This window comes from Hippopotamus amphibius, chromosome 1 (genome assembly GCF_030028045.1).
Source record: "Hippopotamus amphibius kiboko isolate mHipAmp2 chromosome 1, mHipAmp2.hap2, whole genome shotgun sequence".
NCBI lineage: Eukaryota > Metazoa > Chordata > Mammalia > Artiodactyla > Hippopotamidae > Hippopotamus > Hippopotamus amphibius.
In genome coordinates this window covers 224193825-224217458 of record NC_080186.1, presented here as the reverse complement: position 1 = coordinate 224217458, position 23634 = coordinate 224193825, and the positions used below count along the sequence as shown (strand labels likewise).

The 23634-nt window shown below is 35.5% G+C and overlaps 1 protein-coding gene across 3 annotated transcripts in view; it reads right to left on the bottom strand.

Moving 5' to 3' along the window:
- Positions 1-23634, bottom strand: part of SGTB (small glutamine rich tetratricopeptide repeat co-chaperone beta) — a 41909-nt gene that overhangs the window by 12209 nt on the left and 6066 nt on the right. For all 3 annotated transcript variants that reach the window (XM_057742407.1, XM_057742416.1, XM_057742425.1), the window contains exons 3-5: positions 21139-21242; positions 18085-18154; positions 12718-12817 (exon numbers count right to left, since the gene is read on the bottom strand). In XM_057742407.1, coding sequence (XP_057598390.1) covers positions 12718-12817; positions 18085-18154; positions 21139-21242 — 274 coding nt within the window. The remainder of the gene's footprint in view (positions 1-12717; positions 12818-18084; positions 18155-21138; positions 21243-23634) is intronic.

Sequence of the window (23634 nt, the reverse complement as noted above, 5' to 3'; positions counted from 1 at the left end):
CCAAGAAAAAGAAAGCTGGTATAGAAACATTAATATTATACATAAGGCAAAGAACATTATTAAGGATACAAGGTCATCATTTGTTAACATTCTTTTTAGTTTAATTTTATGAAAAACATTTACATGACTCAGAAGTCAAACCTATAGTAAAGGCCCCACTCTCATCAAGAATGGGTGGGAATGGGGTAAATGGGACAGAAACAGGAATAACACTTCAAAAAGGATGAAAAAGCAAACCTTCAAATGGAATAAAACAGAAACAAATGATCCTAACTGTATATCAAAAAGAAAGAATTCAAGTAACTTTCAAACACAGTATTCTGGGTATATACCTTTAGTGAGATGCAGTCTAAGAACAAAAAATAAATTGCAAAGAAATCCTGAAGTTTCCTTAGTAGGCTTGCTAGTGGTGTAACACTGGTGGTGTAATATCAATTGAAGCATAGAGCTAATGAGTAAGTACACTGGTGCTGTTGGAAAGCAGAGCTCTCTTCTGAGTCAGAGAGATACAAATATAAAATGAGGGAAGGTAAGGACACTGCATATGAATTGAGGGAATCAGGATAAAGTGATGACTTTTCAAAAAATATATTTCCTAGCTCTGTCCTTTGAAAGGACCTAGAAGCAGTAACACTTCAGTGGCAATGATCATGTCTTGCAATCAGATTTGCAGACATCAAACCATCCTTTCATCACTGGGATAAATCTCACTTGATCATGGTGCCACAGTTTTTAGATCACTGTGTTTCAATTTTCATTTGTCAGTTATTTTTCATTTTCTCTTTGATTTCTTCAGTGACCCATTGGTTGTTTAGTAGCATATTGTTTAGTCTCCACATGTTTGTGTTTTTTGCAGCCCTTTCCTGGTAGTTGATTTCTAGTCTCATAGCATTGTGGTCAGAAAAGATGCTTGATATGATTTCAATTTTATTAAATTTACTGAGACTTATTTTGTGGCCTAGCCTGGAGAATGTTCCACATGCACTTGAAAAGAATGTGTATTCTGCTACTTGTGGATGGAATATTCTATACATATCATTTAAGTTCATCTAGTCTAATATGTCACTTAAGTCCAGTGTTTCTTTATTTTCTGTTTGGATGATCTGTTCATTGATGTAAGTGGGGTGTTAAAGTTCTCCACTATTGTATTACTATCAATTTCCCCCTTTATGTTTGTTAATATTTTCTTTATGTATTTAGGTGCTCCTATGTTGGGTACATATATAGTCACAATTGGTATCTCTTCTCGTTGGGTTGATTTCTTATCATTATGTAATGTCCTTCTCTGTCTCTAGTTACAGCCTTTGTATTAAAGTTTATTTTGTCTCATATTTGTATTGCTAACCAGACTTTCTTTTCATTTCTATTTTCATTGAATACCTTTTGCCGTCCCTTCACTTTCAGTCTGTGTGTGCTTTTAGATCTGAATTGAGTCTCTGTAGGCAGCATGAACATGGGTCTTATTCTTTTCTCTATTCAGCCACCCTAAGTCTTTTGACTGGAGCATATAGTCCACTTACATTTAAAGTAATTATTGATAGGCATGTATTTATTGCCATTTTATTGTTTTCTAGTTGTATTTGTAGTTCTTCTCTGTTCCTTTTTTCTTCTCTTGTTCTCTTTCCTTGTGATTTGATTGCTTTCTTTAGTGCTGTGTTTTTATTCCTTTTAATTTTTTTGTATCTGTACAGGTTTTTTGTTTGTGGTTACCACAAGGTTCATATACAACAATCTTTGTACACTGCAATCTATTTTAAGTTGATGGTTGCTTAAGTGCAAGTACATTCTAAAAGAACTACATTTTTAATCCTCTCCCCCAACATTTGACGTTTTGGATGCCATATTTTACATCTTATTTTGTGTATCACTTAAGAAATTATTTTAGATATAGACAATTTTACTACTTTTGTCTTTTAAGCCTCATAGTAGCTTTATAGACAGTTGATCCACTACCTTTAGTGTGTGTTTGCCTTTACCAATGAGATTTTTGCTTTCATAATTTTCATAGTTCTAATTGTGGCCTTTTCTTTTCCACTTAGAGAAGTCTCTTTAACATTTCTCATAAAGCCAGTTTAGTGGTGCTGAACTCTTTTATCTTTGCTTGTCTGCAAAACTCTTTATCTCTCCTTCTATTCTGAAGGATAATTTTGCCAAGTATTCTTGGTTGTACGTTTTTTTTTTTTCTTTCAGCATTTTTAATATATCATGCCACTCCCTTCTGGGCTGCAAAATCTGTGCTGAAAAGTCAGCTGATCACCTTATAGGAGTTCCCTTGTATGTAACTAGTTGCTTCTTTTGTTGCTTTTAAGATTCTCTCTTTACCTTTATTTTCTGCCCTTTTATTTATAATGCATCTTGCTGTGAACTTCTTTGGGTTCACTTTGTTTGGGACTCTTTGTGCTTCCTGGACCTAGATGTCTGTTTCCTTCCTCAGGTTAGGGAAATTTTCAGCTAACTTATTTCTTCAAATAAGTATCTGACACTTTCCCTCTCTCTTTTCCTTCTCGTACCCCTATAATGCAAATGTTAGTCCACTTGATTGTCCCTTAAACTATCCTCATTTTTTAAAATTGTTTTCTCTTTTTTTGTTCACCTTGGGTGATGTGCACTACTCTTTCATATTGCTGATCCATTTTTCTATATCATCTAATTGATTGTTGACTCTTTCTAATGTATTTTTTATTCTGGTTATTGTATTGTATCATTCAGCTCTGTTTCATTCTTTTTTTATATTTTCTAAGTCTTCATTGAAATTCTCATTGTGTTCATCCATTCTTCTCCAAAGTGCAGTAAGCATCTTTATGGTCATTACCCTGAATTCTTTATCAGGCAGATTGCTTATCTTCACTTCATTTAGTTCTTTTTCTGAGGTTTCGTCTTGTTCCTTTGTTTGGAATATATTCCTTTGTCTCCTCATTTTGCCTAGTTCTCTCTATTTATTTCTATGTATTAGGCAGGTCACTTACATCTCCCAATCTTGGAGAAGTAGCTTTATGTAGGAGATGTGCTATGGGGCCCAACATCATGCTCCCCTCTGATCACCAAGCTATATCATCTGAGAGTGCCCTCTATGTGGGCTGTGGGCACTCTTCTGTTGTCAGGGGGCCAACCACTGTGGGCATGCCGGTAGGCAGTGCTGGCCTCCAGCATTAATGGGCTGGAGGGAGGATTCCAAAATGGCACTTCCTGGTGCCAATCTCATCACAGTAGAACAAGCTCCCCAAAGTGGCTGCTGCCAGTGTCTCTGTCCCCAGACAGAGAGTTGCCTCCTGTCTCTCTGGGAGGCTCTCTGAGATTATCAAGTGGGTCTACACTGGGCTCCTTTCAAACTACTGCCTCTGCACTGGGACTCTGAAACTGTTAGATTTTGCATGTGCCCATTGAGAGTGTAATCCCTTTCCTACTGCCCTCCAGCTCTCCTGAATATAAACCCTGGCAGTTTTCAAAGTAAGACTTTCTGGGGACTCGCCTTCCTGATTCAGGACCTTAAGGCCGAGGAGCACAAGGCAGGGCTTGGATTCCTCACTCCTTGGGGAGCACTGCAGCAGTTGCAGTATCTTTCTTGTTTGTCGGTCATCAACCTGGGGTTGTGTATCCTGCCTAAACCACATCTCCGCCCCTCCTCAATGTGGCTCCTTTTTTATATCTTCAGTTGTGGAAAATCTTTTCTGCTAGTCTTCAGGTCATCCTCCTAGATATTTGCTCTCTAAGCAGTTATAATTTTGGTGTGCCTATGGGAGGAGGCAAGTTCAGGGTCTTCCTACTCAACCATCTTGGGGAAGCTCCTCATAGACTATTTTTAATTATAAAAGGAATAATAGAAAGATATGGTAGTCACCACCTTAAGATATAAAACTCAGAATCACCATCAATGGGACACTTTGAAATTATGGACCTCCTAGTATAATGCAATAAATGGTATACAAGTTGTTTATGTTGGCTTCATGCCAAAAATGTAACCTAAATTTAATCATGAGGAAACAATCACACATATCCAGAATATGGCACATTCTATAAGATCATTGGCCTTAACTCTTTGGAAAAGTCTCTGTCATGAAAAATAAACAAAGACAGGAATATTTTCTAGATTAAAAGAGACTAAAGCGACATATCAAAATGCAATGTGTGGTCTTTGATTGGATTCTGGATCAAAAACTATAGCTATAGGTGGTATCTGGAGGGCAACAGGAGAAATTTCAATATTGATGCTAATTTTCTTACATGTGAATGGTAGGATAGTTATGCAGAGTATATCTTAGGAGATACAACTAAAGTATTTAGGATTGGCAAGAAAATTTTATATGTGTGTGTACACACACACACACACACACACACTCTGTAAGAGAGACAGAGAGAAAGGAGAGAGGAAATTAACATGGCAAAATGCTAGCTACTGTTGACTCCAAGGTAAACATATATGGATGTTCATTGTATTACTCTTCCAGTAAGTTTAAATAGGTTGAAATTTGTTTCCCTAAATAAATATATATCATATAAAAATTATTATATAATAAATATGTATTATTTATGAATATATATATGTAACATGCTGCCATGTGACTGTTTCACCATTAGAAGTCTTCACATAGAGGCAATTCTCCCTTCTAAAATTCACTGAATCAATTCCACTCAAAATTTTGTTGAATACCTACAATGTGCTAAATCTAGCTCAAAATCAAGTATACAGAAATGAAGAGGATATATCTTTGCCCACCAAACATTCACTGTCTACTAGGGAAACAGACATATAAATAAATAAATAGTATGATAAGTGCAACAATGGAGATATCAAAGGAAGAGCCAACATAGAGAAAGATATGGTTAACTGTATGCAGAGCCATCTAATAGAACTTTCTGTGATAGACAGGTTCTTTACCTGTGCTATCCAATACAGCAGGCCCTAGCCACATGTGACTAAAGAGCACTGGAAATATGCTAGTGCAACTGAGGAACTGAATTTTTTATTTTATTAATTGTAATTAACTTACATTTGAACAGCCAAATGTGGCTAGGAGCCACCATACTGAACAGCATCACTGTTCAGGGCATGGCAGGGAAGGAGAGGGTAAGGAGAGAAGAAATTAAGAAAGTCTTCCCCAAAGATGCAACATCTAACAGAGTCTTGAAGGATGACAGGAATTTCCCCAATTGGACAAGGTAGGAAATATTCTATGCAGAAAAAGGAGCACATATAAGCATGAAGAGATGTCTCAACATGGCATTTTTAGGAAGTCAGTAAATTTCACATTACATGGCATAGAGAGCAGAGAAGAGGAATGGGGTAAGAAGAATAGTGAGGATAATAAAGTTGAAAGAAAAGAGAGAGGTTATAAAGGATCTGATGTATCATTCAGAGGAGCTTAAATTTGATCATGGTATTTGAAACTAGTGAACAGAAAGCAAGAGTTAGACGATAATAAATTTAATATTTTAGAATAGTCCTTTTGGCAGAAGACTGGAGTGGAGAGTGCAAGTAGAAATGGGAAGCCAATTGAAGTTACTATTGTACTAGTTTAGCAAAAGTTAAGAATCTGGATGGAAATGAAGGAGGGAACAAATGAGCTTTTGGGGAGGTATAGAGAAAAGGGAAACAAAGAGGAAGACTTCCTGATATTTTGCTTCCGATACTGATAATAAAATAAGGAATAAAGCAGGGAGAATCAGACTCAGAAAGAAGATTGGGCAGAAGGAAATAGTATGACTATGTTTCAATCCTGATAGCTTTAGCTTTAGATCACCAACCCCAAGCTGGGATGAAAGCAGATTTGTGCAGCTCACAAAAGAAAGAGGAGAAGCTTTTGAATCTGCATCCAGAAAAGGGAAGAGAAATCAGGCTATATCTGAATCTTCTGTGAGATGCAGCCAAACATGCCAATGTCTGAACTGAATAACAATGTGGTCTGCTCTCTCTGACCCCGCTGTCTGGTTATCAGGGCATAGCTAATGAAACTCCAGCAGAACGAAAGAGTCAGAGTCATCATGTTATCAGACACCCTTAGTTTCTTTACCTTGTTAGAGCAAGAGCATGCATATAACTTGTGCTCTATTTTCATAGGAAATAAGGCAAAAAAACAAAAAACAAAAAAACTACCTAACATTTCCCATACTGTATATCATGTATAAATAAATGAAAGCAAAACCGTACTCCTACAACTAGGAATTACATTGTTTTTCAAAGAAACAAATATTGAAAGCCTAGAACTCTGACATATATATATATACACACACACATACATATCATTACTCCTCACAACCACCCTGTGAAGTGGTTAGTGTTATTTCTATTTTACAAGTGAGGAAATTGAGGTTCAAAAAGGTTTCATGGCTACCCAAAGTCACACAGATAGTTAGTGGCTGAACTGAGATTCAATTTCAAGTTCAACAAACCAAATTCAAGTCCCAGTGAACCTAATGACTACATGGTGCTTATGGAGGGGGAAGAAAACAAAATGCAAAACTATGAAGTCTCTGTTCCCATCTTTCTGAGAGCTCACTGTCACCAGCATTCCTTGGTACAATGCCCTGATGCTTCCTAATTTTGCCTTTTAAACTACACTCTCCAACCTAACATGCCTTCCCCTCTCCTCTGTCGCAGCTCTACCTGTCCATCAAATCCACCTTCAACTCAAATTCCCCATCATGTGAGAGGCCTTCCAGACAAATTCTCTCCATCATGCTCCCTCTCTTTCCTGATATCTTTAATTCCATTTATTGCCTCAGTCATCCAACCACGTACCCATCCCAAAAACATGAGACAACTCTGTGTAAGGTAATGAACTCAGCAATGAGGCTATATGAATGAAATACCTGTAATAATACAGACGGCCCCTGACTTCTGATGATTTAACTTACAATTTTTTGACTTTACAATGGTGCAAAAGCAATACTCATACAGTAGAAACCATACTCCAAATTCTGAATGTTGATCTTTTCCCAGATAGTGATATGTGGCATGATACTCCCTTGTGATGCTGGGCAGGGGCAGCCAGCTGCAGCTCCCAGCCAACCATGCAATCGCAAAGGCAGACAATGATACACTTACAACCATTCTGTACCCATGCAACGATCCTGCTTTTCACGTTCAGTACAGTATTCAATAAATCACACAGGACACTCAACACTTTATTATAAAACAGGCTTTGTGTTAGATGATTCTGCCCAACTGTGAGGCTAATATAAGTGTTCTGAGCACGTTTAAGATAGGCTAGGGTAAACTGTGTCAGTAGGTTAGGTGTATTCAATGCATTTTCAACTTACGACATTTTCAAGTTTATTGGGATGTAACAACGTAAGTCGACGAAGATCTGTACTGTTTAGGGATGGAAGACATAGAAAACTAGCTAGTTTAATATGAAATATCATTTCATATTATAAAGTACTTGGAAACGTTTTAGACCTATAAATTATTTGTTGTTTTAGGTATACAAATGTTAATTTGAGTGTCTAGTCACTTCAGCATCACTGGAAATTTCTTATATTTCTTCTGTAGTCTTTCACGCATCCAACAAAAATTGGCTGAACTCTTATGAGGCACACTGCTAGGTACTATAGGGAATATGAATAGATACAAGATGCAATCTCTGCCCTTCAACTGAAGAAATAGAACAAGTATGCATATAATTATAAGGCAGAACATATATGATAAACTTATATAAGTGTTATGTACCATACTAAGTGCTAGGAACATAGAAACAAAAAACTAAATAACAGATTTTCAAGGAAGGACTCATGCTTCCCTGGTATTGAGCTGAGCCTAAAGCATCATTAGGTCACTAAAAGCTCAAAACAGAAGATTAAGTCTAGAAAAGAAAGATTCATGCTTAAGAAACATACCAATTGGTTGTTTTCTAACATATAAAAAAGTCACTTCTATACAAAGTAAACGTTGGTTCATCCTAGCAAGTTTAATATGCAAACAATATTTTGATTAGTAATAAACCGTGAAAATGAATATCAAAAGAAAGATTTAGATCTGCTATTCTGAGCTTCCAACTCGTGGCAGTCAGCTAACTAGGAAAAATTTCAAGGGGTAGTTGGCAAGATTATATGCTCTTGAGATATTTATAACCACTAGAGTCTAAAAAATAATCCTAAAGCTTTATTTAATATTTGTAATAAATATATAAAGTTTTCTAATTACTTAATATTAAATTGCATGCTCTATTATTGAACTCCTCAGGGAAGAAACTACTATTTAAATGCAAAAAATAAGCATAATTATTTATTTCAATTTAACAATAATTAACTGAAAAGCAAGTATAGGGTATTGCCAAGAATCTCTTCTAACATAGTACTTGTGGATATGCAACTATTAACAAACGCTAATCTCATTAAAAATAAATGATTTATTTAGGCTTAGATTCATCATATTCATAATTAAAAGTGTATGGCTTACTGAGCTCTATAAATAATCAATTTTCTGATAACATTTACATCTGGTCATAACATTCTGCGACAGCATTAAATGTATTTATTTCAAGATTTCATACACTAGCTGAAAACACGTCTAGTCATCTGATAGACATGACTGAGAATAAAATTCAAACATAAAAGCAGAGCTTGGGAAATTAATTCTCCACAAATTATTTGGATTTTCTATTTTTCTGAGCTGGATCATTAGAACAGATTAACAAAGTGGTGTGTGTGTGTGTGTGTGTGAAGAGAGAAAATGTAGGTTTTCAGTATGGCCAACTAAATTCCTTATGGAGCCAACGCTTCCAAAAATAACAACTATAAATTCTGGACAAAATACAAAAACAACAACAACAACTAAAGGCAGCCCAGGTGCCTATGAATAGGAAAATGGCTAAACAAACTGATGCATTCAAACAACCAATACTGAGCAGTTTAAAAAAAAGAACCATGCAGCAACAGGATTAAATGTCAAAACCATTATGTTGAGCAAAAAAGGTCTCACACACAGGGGTACGTATGGCATGATTCCTTTCATATGAAATTCTAACAGAGACAAATCTAATCTATGGTGGAAAGTAAAACAAAACAGTGGTTTTCTCTGGCAAGTGTTTTAGGCAACTGACTCTGAAGGGGTAGGCAGAACTTCCTGGGCTGGTGGTAATTTTCACTATCTTCATAGGGGTAGTGAGTGATATAGGTGGATGCATTCATCAAAACTCAGTGAACATACAGTTAAGATTTGTGGTTTTTATTGCATGTACATTTTACCTCCAAAGAAAAGAATGTAAAATATGGAACTCTAGTTAATGATATGCATACTAAAATATTTAGGGAGAAAGTGTGCTGATGGCTGCAGTTTACCTTGAAATGCATCAAAAGTACGATGGGCATGGGGATATGTGTATAAAAACAGTTGATTGAACCTGGTGTACCCCCCAAAAAAATAAAATAAAATAATAAAAAAAAAAAAAAAAAAAAAAAGTACGATGGGCACAGATAGATGATTAAATATCTGATATAGCAAATATTCTAAAATATTAATGGCAAAATCTTGGTGTGAATATATGCATATTCACTGTAAATCTCTTTCAATTTTGTAAATTTTCACTAAAAAATGTTAGAGATTAAAAAAAAAAGGAAAATAACACTAGATTAATTCAGAACAAGCCCTATGAGACTAATATTATTTCCTTTCTATTTTAATGGGATTACCACCAGACTAGTAACTCAGAGAAAAACAACTGACAACATATTTGGACCCTGATAAATTTGGATCTCTCTTTATATTCTGCTTAAGGCAAAAACCCCAGATTGCATAAATAATAATGATAATAGCTACTGCTGTGTACAACACTCTTTACTAGACACTTACCTAGCACTTTATATGTATTAACTATTTGATCTCTACAACATGATGAGATAAATACTACTATTCACATTTTACTAATGGGGAAACTAAGATGTCAGGATAATTTTTCCTTAAGGTCACATACATGTAAGTGGAAGAGCCAGAAATTAGAATCCAAAGAGTGTGGGTCAGAACCCCTGCTCTTAACCACTTCCCCATGACTGCTCCCCAGCTGACTCTGTAACTGATGCAATATAATAAACGGTGCTCCTCTCAAGTTTGCGGATGACATGAAGCTAGGAGCAAAAGCAAATCTATTACTTTACAAATTATTCCAAATGATTAAGGGACATATAAATAAAAGACTGCAACAAAATAAAATTCTATAGGGATAAAATATAAGATTCTGCATTTGAGTCCAAACAACCAACTTCACCTCCTGTGACAACACTGGTACACAGCAGGTATTAGGCAGGAACCTGTCAAATGAATATACGATTCAGTTGCAGGACAGAGAGAGTGTGTGAAAAAGAACAGGCTTTAATAAACCAAAAGCAAAATATAAATTTAGTAGACAACGCTACAAAATACTAATATATAACTATGTGATCTAGAAGTAGGTTAAATGAGAACTCTGCCAGACTGTTCTCGTCAGACCAATGCCAGACATGCTGTGTTAACTAACTTCTGGGAACTACAGAGCAATAGATACAGAACTGGAACAAGTTTTGAGCAAAAGGGCAAGATTTAAAGCTGACCTATGTGAGGTGTAACTGAAGAAGCAGTGAACATTTAATGTGGAGGAAAGAACTCAAATGAACACAGTAGCAAACTTCAAAATGTAAGGTACTGTCATGGAAAAGAAGAATCACACTTATTCTGTAATTGCCCTTAAGAATAAAAAGAATAAAAATAAAATCAACTGAGAGAAGCTACAGGAGCTACAGGGAAACAAAATCAGTGTCAACAAGGCAGACTTTTCTAACAGATATAACCACAAAAGAAAAGGTGGCGGAGAAGAGTCTCTCTCAGAAGGGCATGACTACCCTAAATGTGATCAAAATAACTCAGTGAAAGATTAGACCAAAGTAACCTCAAGATTTCTTTCACATCTAAGAACTTACTATATAGTAAAAGGTAATTTTTATAAATCTCTGTCATAAAAAGCTTCAGACTGATTAAAATAGTCATGTCAGTGACCAAAATAGACTTGGTATGACACAATTTAAATGTAAAGAGAAAATAGAAGTTATTTGCCAAGTCTGTAAATGGAGAGAGTTTTCAGCCTAAAAATACTGTAATAAAATTCAAAAGAAAAGTAAATTTGTCTACATAAATATTTAAAACTTTTACATATGAAAAAAATTAAAAGGCAAAAAAAAAAAGCTGTGCAATTAGGATAAAGGGATTTTATCTTTAATATAGAGCTACGATGCCCAGTACAGCAGCCACAAGTCACATTTGGCTATTTACATTTAAATGAATTAAATTGATCTTAAATTAATTAACCATTAAAATTTTAGTTTCTCCATTGCACTAGCCACATTTCAAGTGCTCAAAAGCCACTGTGGTTAGTGGCTACTATACTGGACAATGCAGATACAGAACATTTCCATCACTGCAGAAAGGTCTATTGGAATTTTAATATTTAAAGCAGAATAATTTAGTGCAGGGAATTCATCACATAGCTGATGGAAGAGCTGAGATGCCAAACAGGGGGTTGTGCAGCAGTCCAGAGATTAGCAACAGCAGGAAGCCATTACCATCCCTAAGACAGAACTGAGTGCAGAGCCCAAAACCCAACGTCACCTGGCAAAAGCTGGGACCATAGCGGGTATCTTGGGTAGGAGCTGGAGACAAGGAGTAGAAGCAGCCCCTGCTGGATAAACACTCTGATATAAAAGGAGGGAAAGAAATACCTAACTTCTCCCTTCCTTCTGCCCTCCAGTCTCCTGCCAGTACCTCCCACGGCTGAACACAGACAAAACCCAGGTGTCAAAGGAGCCTGGGAAATGCAGCCTATAGGAGTCAGACCCTCTGTTAAAAAGGGAAGAAGAGGGAAGAAAAGAAATACCTGAGGTCAAATAGGCTGAGGCCTGGCACAGGTACAAATAGATAATTTAGAGGAAAAAAACACAAATGGCCAACATTTGAAAAATGTCCAATCTCACCAGTAATTAAATGTAAATTATAATTACTATTAAAATAAGAATATCATTAAATTAACAATAATAAATAATAATTCAAGTACTTAGTGCTGATAAGGGTGTGGTAGAAACAGATACACTCATACATCCTAGGGGAGGAAAAGAATTTTCAAAATATTTTCAAAGAAGCTGGAACAATTTTGAAAACAGCATTAACAAATTTTTAAATGTTTATACTGTTAGACCAACTGAGTGCATTTCCAAGGATAGAGCCAAAGTCTAGAAAAATCTTAAGTCCAGAAAATAATTTTAGAAACAAAGATGTTCGTTGCAGCTTTATAATATTGAAAAAAAATGGACAACGTAAATGTCCTCCAGTAGGTCAAGAGTTAAGCAAAGTAAGGTACATCTATCAATTTATTAAAAAATAATATTGCTTGTTTGCCAGCCACAATGAAAGGTGCTAGAAATATAAAAAAGTTCAAAAGGTAATAAGAGACTAATTTGTATCCTTTTAAATAACATTTATGAAGGATTTCAAAAAAATAAGGACGTGTTTGCGATATGCCTAATGAATAAAGATGAATCTGCAATTGATTACTCATATCAAAGCACGTATGCCAAAAGGTTATTCAGTAACAGTGGTTGCCTCTAAGTGGTAAATTTATGAGTTTATTTTTTTGTTCTTTTATATGCTTCGAAACTTTCAAAATTTTCTACATGAAAAAACAAATTTTACAGAGTTATTATAAACTATTAATGCTAATGTTTAAGAACTATAAACCTGCCACAATAGTGCCAGTTTACCTGTTACAATAATAAACTGCATTATTTGAATCCAATTCTATCGCCTGTGTGTAGCAATCCACTGCGGCAGCATAATTTTCTTCCTTCATGTGGTTATTGCCTAAAATAATCAATAGGTACAGTAAGTACAATATACAAAAAAAGTCTGGAATATAATTTTTAATCACAGAAACTAAAGTAATACAAAGGTCAACAACATGATTTTTCAGTCACATTGGAGATAAATTTTACATTGTATTGTAGAGTTGATACTCCTTAGCTTTCAGTGTGTTTGAATATTTTAACAGTGCAGAGTATTTTAAAAAGTTAATGTTTGAATGTCTTTCTTATAAAGCCAGACTTCAATAAGTGAGTAAGTATAACAATTATGATTGTCTCTTGCCAAAATCTAATCTCTTCACACCTTCCTTTTCTTCATCTCTCTCTTTCCTTTGAGTGCTGCCCCACCCCATTCCAGGTGGACCACCCTCCACAATCACTGTCTCAGGCTGGACCTGGTCCTCCACTCCTTCCCTGTCAAAACATACACCTGCTGATGCGCAAGCCTTCAGAACATGCTGTGGGGGTAAGCTGGTAAAACTAATCATGTCAATATGTTACTGGCAGATAATATTTTTATGTGCTATCCCTTCTAGAGATAGATTCTTTTTTAAAGAAGATTATTGGAGATTAGTTGCTAGAAAGACAGAATTTCAGATCTCACAGCTAGCCCACAGGATATTGATCTTCAGGAAAGGCATCTGCAGATACACCTGGCAATAATTCAGCTACATTAACAACTGGTCAGCAAAATAAGGGATTTCCTGTGGCTATCTTCTGTATTCCATTAAACAGAAAAAAAGTGTCATGCTCATTAATAACAACCAATGCTCAAAACTGAAATTTTTAAAGCACTGGGATTAGGAGGAAGGATTTATATCCCAAAAGCCTCTATTATTCCTTCCAGCTTTTCTCTGAACCAGAAGCTCTCCTATTAGCCTTTTTTTTTTAACAAATCATTAGCTACTTAATGGGAGGAGAGTGTAAATTTGCAGACAACAGGAAGATTAAAGGAAAGACAGGTAGATAAAAGCATCTAAAATCATATAAAAGTTACTTCAAATTAAGAAGCAGAAATAATATAAGGAGTAAATGCTAAATGAATATAAAAAGTGATTTCTACATGATTTCTCTTTGGGATGATAAAATGTTCTGTAATTGTGGTGATGGCTACGTAACTCTGAATATACCAGAAACCAATGAATTCATATATGTTAGAGTAAATCACATGGTATGTCAATTATAGCTCAATAAAGTTGTTTTTTAAAAGTTAAAAAAATTAATTTAGATCCCCACCCCCAAAAAGAAATGAATATAAAGCCTCTAAGGAAGCTAAAAGGATTACTTAACTTTTATGATTGAGCAAGAAATTAACTACATTAGCCTCCGTTCTTAAAGAGATTTGCTTCTTCCATGTAAAAGATTTAAATTTTCTGGGTTATGTGGATTTTCTTGCTGCTGTTGGGTCTTTTTGTCTTGGGATGGCACTGCTTGGGTAGTAGCAAAACCTATTGTCTGTCTTTTCCCATAAATCACATCAAGTGTACAGATATTAAATATATATATATAGTGATGCTAATGATAAAAAGCTTCAAGTCAGAAAATACTTAATATACAAAAACTCAGGACACAGATATTTGTGAAGATAAATATAACTAGGCACTGCACAGCACTTTATACATAGTACTGTCCTGTCTCCTTTAATCCTCGAGACAACCCTTTGAGATATGCCTTTACTTCTGTGACGTGGCAGGGAATGACAGCAGTGAACACTTCTTGGTTTTGTCTGATCTTATTGCAGCTCTTCAGAAGCAAAGCACACAAAAATATTTGAAAGCAACCTTCCAGGAAGGTACTTGCTGGGTAGAAGCCTTGATTAACACAGGTAAGTATAACATGCAGCCTGGGATAACTCTGTGCTTGACAGTCTACCAAGGCCATTTGTTTTCACACGAGTAGCAAAATCTGTATGACAATAGCTTTAACTCTATGTGTAACATGTCTTAGATGTGACATATCTTGGTGAAAACAAAGAATAAGAGCTTTTGGTTAAAGGCGAAAGCAGTAAGTAATTCAGAGTACCCATGCAGCCTCACTCTGCATCTCCTTCCAACCCTCAACTTTCTAACATTCATTATATCAAAACAAACTCATTTTTCACAGAACTAGAGCAAGAAATCTTACGATTTGTATGGAAACGCAAAAGACCCCGAATAGCCAAAGCAATCTTGAGAAGGAAAAATGGAGTTGGTGGAATCAGGCTTCCTGACTTCAAACTATACTACAAGGCCATAGTGATCAAGACAGTATGGTACTGGCACAAAAATAGAAAGGAAGATCAATGGAATAGAATAGAGAACTCAGAAGTAAGCCCAAACACATATGGGCATCTTATCTTTGACAAAGGAGGCACGAGTATACAATGGAAAAAAGACAGCCTCTTCAATAAGTGGTGCTGGGAAAATTGGACAGCAACATGTAAAAGAATGAAATTAGAACACTTCCTAACACCATACACAAAAATAAACTCCAAATGGATTAAAGGCCTACATGTAAGGCCAGACACTATAAAACTCCTAGAGGAAAACATAGGCAGAACACTCTTTGACATACATCAAAGCAACATCCTTTTTGACCCACCTCCTAGAATCATGGAAATAAAATCAAGAATAAACGAATGGGACCTCATGAAACTTAAAAGCTTTTGCACAGCAAAAGAAACCATAAACAAGACTAAAAGGCAACCCTCAGAATGGGAAAAAATAATTGCCTATGAAACAACAAACAAAGGATTAACCTCCAAAATATACAAGCAGCTCATGCAGCTTAATACCAAAAAAGCAAATAACCCAATCCACAAATGGGCAGAAGACCTAAATAGACATTTCTCCAAAGAAGACATACAGATGGCCAACAAACACATGAAAAGATGCTCAACATCACTAATCATCAGAGAAATGCAAGTCAAAGCCACAATGAGGTATCACCTCACACCAGTCAGAATGGCCATCATCACAAAGTCTGGAAACAACAAATGTTGGAGAGGGTGTGGAGAAAAGGGAACTCTCCTGCACTGTTGGTGGGACTGTAAGTTGGTACAGCCACTATGGAAAACAATTTGGAGGTTCCTTCAAAAACTACAAATAGAACTACCATATGATCCAGTAATCCCACTCCTGGGCATATACCCAAAGAAAACCATAATCCCAAAAGAAACATGTACCATAATGTTTATTGCAGCACTCTTTACAATAGGCAGGACATGGAAGCAACCTAAATGCCCATCAACAAATGAATGGATACAGAAGATGTGGCATATATATACAATGGAATATTACTCAGCTATAAAAAGGGATGAGCTGGAGCTATATGTAATGAGGTGGATAGAACTACAATCTGTCATACATAGTGAAGTAAGTCAGAAAGAGAAGGACAAATATTGTATGCTAACTCACATATACGGAATCTAAAAATGGTACTGATGAACTCAGTGACAAGAACAAGGAAGCAGATACAGAGAATGGACTGGAGAACTCGAGGTATGGGAGGGGGCGGGGGGTGAAGGGGAAACTGAGAAGAAGCGGGAGAGTAGTACAGACATATATATACTACCAACTGTAAAATAGTCAGTGGGAAGTTGTTGTATAACAAAGGGAGTCCAACTCGAGGATGGAAGATGCCTTAGAGGACTGGGGCAGGGAGGGTGGGGGGGACTCGAGGGGGGGGCGTCAAGGAAGGGAGGGAATATGGGGATATGTGTATAAAAACAGTTGATTGAACCTGGTGTACCCCCCCAAAAAAAAATAAAAAATAAAATAAAATAAAATAAAAAAAAATTAAAAAAAAAAAACTCTACAGGGAATGCAATCTCCCAATGTTCTGCCATGCCGAAGGAGTAAATATGAGGGACAAAAATAAAATTTCAATTTGCCATTTAGTACTAGAGCTAAAGCAAGAGAACTATAAAAGCAAGATATTAGAGGAACATATATTACATCACTGAGGATTTTACACACTACAGAAGTCTGAGCGGAAGGAAAAAGAAACATCAAATTAAATTGTTTCAGTTGGAATAACATATGGAAAATGCATCTGTATCTGGATAGTTTAAATCCAAATTCTTTGGGGAATACTATAATTCAAATGACAATGAGGATCTGATTGTTACTTTATTTTACACATAATTTATGAAATTCCTAATTCTAAAATTTTACGTCACTGTAGTGGTAAGATTTCTTAGATGAAACAAAAAATTGAAAACTGAAACCAGTCTATTTGTAAGAAACATAGCACTTTCTAATGTAATCCAAAGAAGATAATCACACAATAGTGAAAATAAATATAGACAAAGATATTAAGACAGTGTTACCTATATTACAAAATTATCTGTCTAGGTAAGTAAATCATGGTCTAACAGTACCATGCAACAAACACCATGCAACAAACACCATGCAGCCATTAAAAACAGTGATATAGTGTAATTTATAGACCTAATAGAGAGGACCAAGGACTAGGAAAAGCATACTCTTTTTCATATCTACCTTTTTAGACACCAATTTAAACAAAAAAAAAACAACTCAACTGCTTTCTTCAGAGTATAAACTGAAGGCCAGGAAATGGTTCTGAACCATTTCTGCACATCTTCTGAACATTACATATTCCCTAATAACTCTCTGCCTAGAGGGCAGGGTCTTTGTTGGTAAAGATCAGGACTCTGCCCTGCAGCCCCTTAGTACAAATTTTGTAGGCCTGACCTGGCTTGCCTCTATAAGCGTAACATAACTGACATGATGTAAAAAGTGAACACAGATCCTCAACAGTGACTTATTTATTAAAATTAAGTATGCTTCAATAGCCACTATTAGAAAATTTAATAACATAGTAATTAAGTGTGCTAGTTAATAAACCCTAAGTGCTGTATATGTATATTAACAAATTTCAAACAACTCAAAAACGCTAAGTACATGAAAGTTAAAATAATACTGAAAACCATTTCCGTGTCTTTGGTTAAGCATAAAGAATTTGAGATCCTAGAGTACACACAGCAAATACGGTTACAAATAATCAGCCCTTAAGTGATTTGTTTTGCAAGTTTTACTCACAACAGATCTGCTTTTCTGGGAGCAAGTCATACCTATATTGTTCACAAGCCATTCTATATTTCCAGGCTTCTTCCCTATCACATTCATTTCTGTTTCACAAATGAAGACTTAGAACAATCCAGCCTTGGCAGTATAAACCAGAATCTTATTGGTTGACAGAGTCACTTCCCCTAGAGTTTCAGAAAGTTTTTTTACTAAATAAGTAATTTTTCTATGAAATATTTACCTTCATCTTTTAATTGGTCAGCTTTTCCCACATCTTCAGGCACTGAGTTTGAGAGAGGCAGAATGTCATTCTGAAATTAAATAAAATACAATGTACTTCCATTTAGCTACATAAAGAGTCATCCCAGAGAACTAAAAGTTAAAGTAATAACTGTTTAGTATATCATCTGTAAATCCATGTCATGAAATCTAACATCTAAATAAGTGTTAGCAACAAATAGGGAGAAAGTCCCCTCACATACTTTTATTAGAAAAATGAATATGTGGAATTTTTCTAGAAAAAAATGGGCAACTGTGAATCAATTTCTTTTTTACTTGCTTTCACTATATCTTGAAATCCTACTTCATAAACAAAAATAGAATCAATATACAAAGAATAGCAACAGAATTATGTTCAAGGGATTGTTTAGTGAAAATTATGAAACAGTGTTAATATCTTAAGAGAAAGCCTACTAAGTCAAATTCACTAGTACCAAAAAAAGCATTTATAATACGATCCTATTATTTAAATATATGCACATACATTCACATGTACACAGGCTGAAAATCAAAGACTGGAAATGTGTACACAAAAGGTTAACAGTAGGAATATTTGGAAGTAAGATTTTCAGTCTCTTCTTTATATCATTCCATCTTATTCAAACTTTTTAAAACAATGGTCAGAGATTTATTTCCTCATAAGATAAATAACAGTAAAATATTCCTGTTTTTAGCACCTACTATCATCTCAAACTTACACCTGCAATAACAAGGTTCAAACCAAAGTGCTTATGAAGACCAAATGAAAATTTAGAAATATCTTGAGTGGCACTGGGAACACAATGTATTTTTTCCATTTTTGGAAGATTCCTTTTAAATTGTGTTGTTTTTAAACTGGACCCTGAAGTTCACAAATGTTTATAATTTTCAAAAAAGCATAATCTGTGGTCAATATACCTATGTACCATATTTAAAATATATTCACCATTGCCTTTGTCTTGACTAAAATGTCAATAAACTCGATAGCTCTAACATTGGAAATACACTTTGCTAATTACACACAAATAAATATTCACAAGTACAAAATCACTATAAAGTATGAGTTGTTCTTATTTTTTTTAAATCTTTATCAATCAGTGTTTCTAAACATAAAGTATTAGAATAAAAAAGTACAGAATCAAAATGGGAACCTTAATAATTAGAGATCACTACTAAAAACCAACTGTGTAGCCACTCAGGATGTAAGTGTAGTTCAAAGACACATTACTGCCCTGCAGTACTTGCTTTTAGGGTTCCTTCTACTTCAAATCTAACAAGCCTAGACAATTTATGTGTGAAAAAAGTGACTTTGGGGGAGTCAGAAAAATGGCATATTGAAAAATGGATTATAATCCATTCTGTCTTCTAAATCCTTCTGAATTATTTTAATGAAATTGCCATAGTTTTACAACTTTGAAAATTAATTATCATGTTCATTCAATACATTTGAGCAGCCCACGATGTAAGGACAAGTGTTATCCACTTTATATAAAAGGAATGAATCCATTTAGTATATAAACTTAATTGGGCACAAAAGCAGAACCCTAAAAATAAATTATCCAACATAACAACCAAGTACAATTAGAGAGGCAATAATTTCTTTAATTATAGCAGTCTTGATGCCACTTCAAACAAGTTTTAGACTTTCTCTGCCATACTCTGCTAGCAGACACATACGTAATGAAGCCACAGCTGCTAAATAGAACTGTTAAAGGACTGATACCACAAATAACATCATGTAGATATACTATCGAACCAGTTTCAAGAAACTATATTTTTAAAATAGTAAGCAACAAATTTTTACAATTGAATACAATCAGAGAGAACTAGAAAAAAAAAAGATCTTTATGTAAAAATCAATCTGAGCTTCCTGGGAGGACAGAAAAAAGTATCGATCCTTTCAGTACTAGTCAGTGATGACAGGAGCTAAAGAGTGAGCAAATCCAAGTGCTGTCTCAAGCACAAGCCTCTCAGGCATCTTGGAGTAAAGAAGGTCAGCTTCTGCCATAGCCACGTCCAGCCTCTGAAATAGGGCTCCCTAAGGATGCCACAAGCTCAGACAATGAAAGAACCACAGAAACCAAAGAGAAGAAAAGGACCACAGAGACATGCCACTGTCTCCTTACATCTTATCAGATAATTGGAATTCATCTGTTTGATGAATTAATGTATAACAGTATTATCCTTTTTCCAAGTATAAAAAGAGGGAGCAGTTTCTGCCAAATTACCATTTTCATTGCAACTCTAAGAACCTCTTCCCAGCAAATTCTAGAAACAGTCTGTGCGGTATTCTCAGCAATGTTCCTGCCAAGTTGACGTATACCCTGCATTGTTTCAGCTCCTCTCCTGAGTTCCTCATTCTGTACTGAAGCTTGAATACAGAGTGAGAACAATGAAAGAGGTTCACATGGCACCAAAATGTAATGAAAAACCACATGGGAGGTCCCCCTGGGCCCCTAAACTCACTAGCCTTAAGATATTTCAATCTTATAGTCCATATTTCCTGAAAGGGCCAGAAACCAGAGACCATGTAAACAGTCCTAGGGAGCAGGGATCACAACACTTGGTTTTCAGTCTCGGTTTTGCACATTGTTTCAAGGGTCTCATCAATGGCCAAATTTGATAAAATCTGCTTCACAGTGATATGCTATTCCTGATGATTCCTCTTCTATATGGTTTCTTCCTAAACATTAAGACTTTTATTTTTAACTTGTATTTCATGTTTTCGGGGAATATCAATTCCCATGTCAGAAATCTAAAAACACCCAGATACTGTAAAAGACGTAAAAAGTCAACTAAGATATATCATTAAATATAAAAAAAGGTAAGAGGATGAGAAGAGTTACTAATATGAAAATCTAAAGCACATTAAAAGTTATATTTTAGGTCCCAAATCATATTCATGTGGACCAACTATCTCATACCCAGGAAGAAGTTAGTTATTTAAAGCCTGGCCCCTCAACTATTAACAATCCAACACAATATTACAGTCATACTTAGATAATCAGATACTAAACAGAAAATAATGACAGCTTACCTTACAGAAGGAATTTGTGAACATTTCTGTCAAAGGCTGTGAAACTGCTAGATGTGTATCTTCTGCGCTGATTTTAAAAACTGTCTCCAAGCACTGAATTGCAACTTGAAATAAATTTTAATAGTGAAAAAATTAGCAATCTAAACAAAGAAACAACCTTTTTTTCCGGTAGAAATCTGAACTCTGCAATCTGTGGTAATTCAGCATTTTGATCACAGAACATAAGGAAAACTAAATGATTCAGCTGCACAGAGATTTCTGTTTATAGACCAACTATTGAGGGAAGACAACTTGGTTTCTCATTCCTCACTTAAAGAAAAATGTTACCTAGAATATAATTTCTCAATATATGTATTACATCATGTTCTTCTTAAAGCAAGTCATCAACAACATATTCCCCATTACCAGTATCTTAAATAAAACTTTAAAAAATTATATTTTTAATGTGAGAAACAGAATTCTCAACCTGATTAAAAATAGTAAGAGAAACAGTCTCTGGCACATAGGAAGCACTAAATACTCATTCTGGTGCACTTACTTGTGTGAAGATAGTTTGGCTTTTAAAAATTCATACAGGCATACAAATTTACCAAGCACCTACTATGTGCAAGGTGCTGTTATAAGGTGGTAGAGGTACAACAGTTAACCTAACACAAAAATCACGATCCACATGATGAAGCTTACCCTTAACAGAAGGAGGCAGACAAACACAGTAAGCAAAGTACATGCCATGTTAAATGTTGACAGGTGCCTCATCTACATTGATGTATGACAAGATAACCAGTATGGCTAGGGTACTGACTGGGTGGAAAGACATGGTGCGCGATTAGGCTAGAAAGATATCTGTCACTGGATGATGAGGCACCTTAAATAATATTTTTAAAGGACACGCATTTGATGCTTTGGGCAAATGGAGAGCCGTTAAAGATTTTAGTGAAGGAAAACAACATAAATGGACTTGTATTTAGAACTAAAAGTCTGGTAAGAATGTTGAGAATGGATTAGACAGGGAAGCTGAGGGAAAAAATGGAAGCAAAAAACCAGATGGGTTCCTACAAAAATGACCTAAACAAACAAGGAGCCTAAACTAGGGCAATAACAGTGAAGAAAGCATATCCTGGAGGCAGATTCTCATCCTGAGAGTGCTCTCCTTTGAAAAGGAATTCTCTTCTGGCTCAACAAGAGGGAGATGTAGCCAAAACGTCCAGTGTACTTCTAGACAGAGCAGAATAGATTCACTTACATTTGCGTATGACTTTTTTTCTTAATTCATTTTATTTAAACCAAAAACAAAAACTAAAAACAGGTTACCCATTCTCCCATCCCCCACCCCCTGTATCTATGAGCTTAGGTTTTATTATTATTATTATTATTTATTTATTTGTTTTTTAGATTCTACATATAAGAGATCATAGGGTATCTGCCTTACACTGACTTACTATAGATCCAATTACATCTGTATCTGACTTTTAAAAGACACATTATGATCCTGAGAAAATTACCTCTGTCATAAAAGAAACACTAGTACTGTCACTATCCACAGATCAATTCTCTTTAGAAAAGGGACTAAATAACCCACTGAATTACCAACTACCAAAAGTCAAAGTGTGTTTTAGAAAGAAACTAATGCACACATTTAGTGGACACAACTGGATGAGCTTGGGGATAAGTATACAACCGTGAAACCATCACCATCATCAAGGCCACAGACATATACACACCCATCACTCCCCAGTTTCCTGTTGTCCCCTTTATTGGGGTGTGTGTGTGTGTGTGTGTGTGTGTGTGTTAAGAACACAATGTAAGATCTACCCTCTTACCAAATTGTATGTATACAATCCAGCTAGCTACAGGCACTGTGTGAACAATAGGTCCCCAGAACTTATTTACTTGGCATAACTGAAACTTTGTACACTTTGACCATGACCTTCCCATTTCCTCTTACCCCAGCCCCTGGCAACCACCATTCTGCTCTGTGCTTCTATGCATTTGACTATTTTAGATTCCACATTAAGTAAACACAACTGTTTTGATAAGTAAACTTGCTGCCAAAATGTTTAGTGTTCAACACTAACACATATTTAAAGAGACATATGGTTTAGTGACAAAACCCACCACAGCCTTGGAACTCAGGACTCTCCATTATCATTATTAATCCAGAAAAAAAATCTAATAACCTGGGTGCAATAATTTGTCTGAACTTTACCTCAAGATTCTCATTTATGAAACAGGAATTATTACATGTGATCATCCTTTCAGGGGGGTTATACTCAGGAATAAGTCATAAAAATCTAAAGAAATTCTGTATATAATTTTGTTCCACTTTAACACCAAACAGTAATTGTCTGGTACTGATAAGGAGAAGGACAAGCAAAGAATTCTCTATAATACCATATGCTATCTGTACAGCACTTTATGCTAACGCTTCCGTGTGCTGCATACCTGCCACCACCAACTCTGATTGTCTTGACAAATCTATTAGATGGAGGGGGCAGA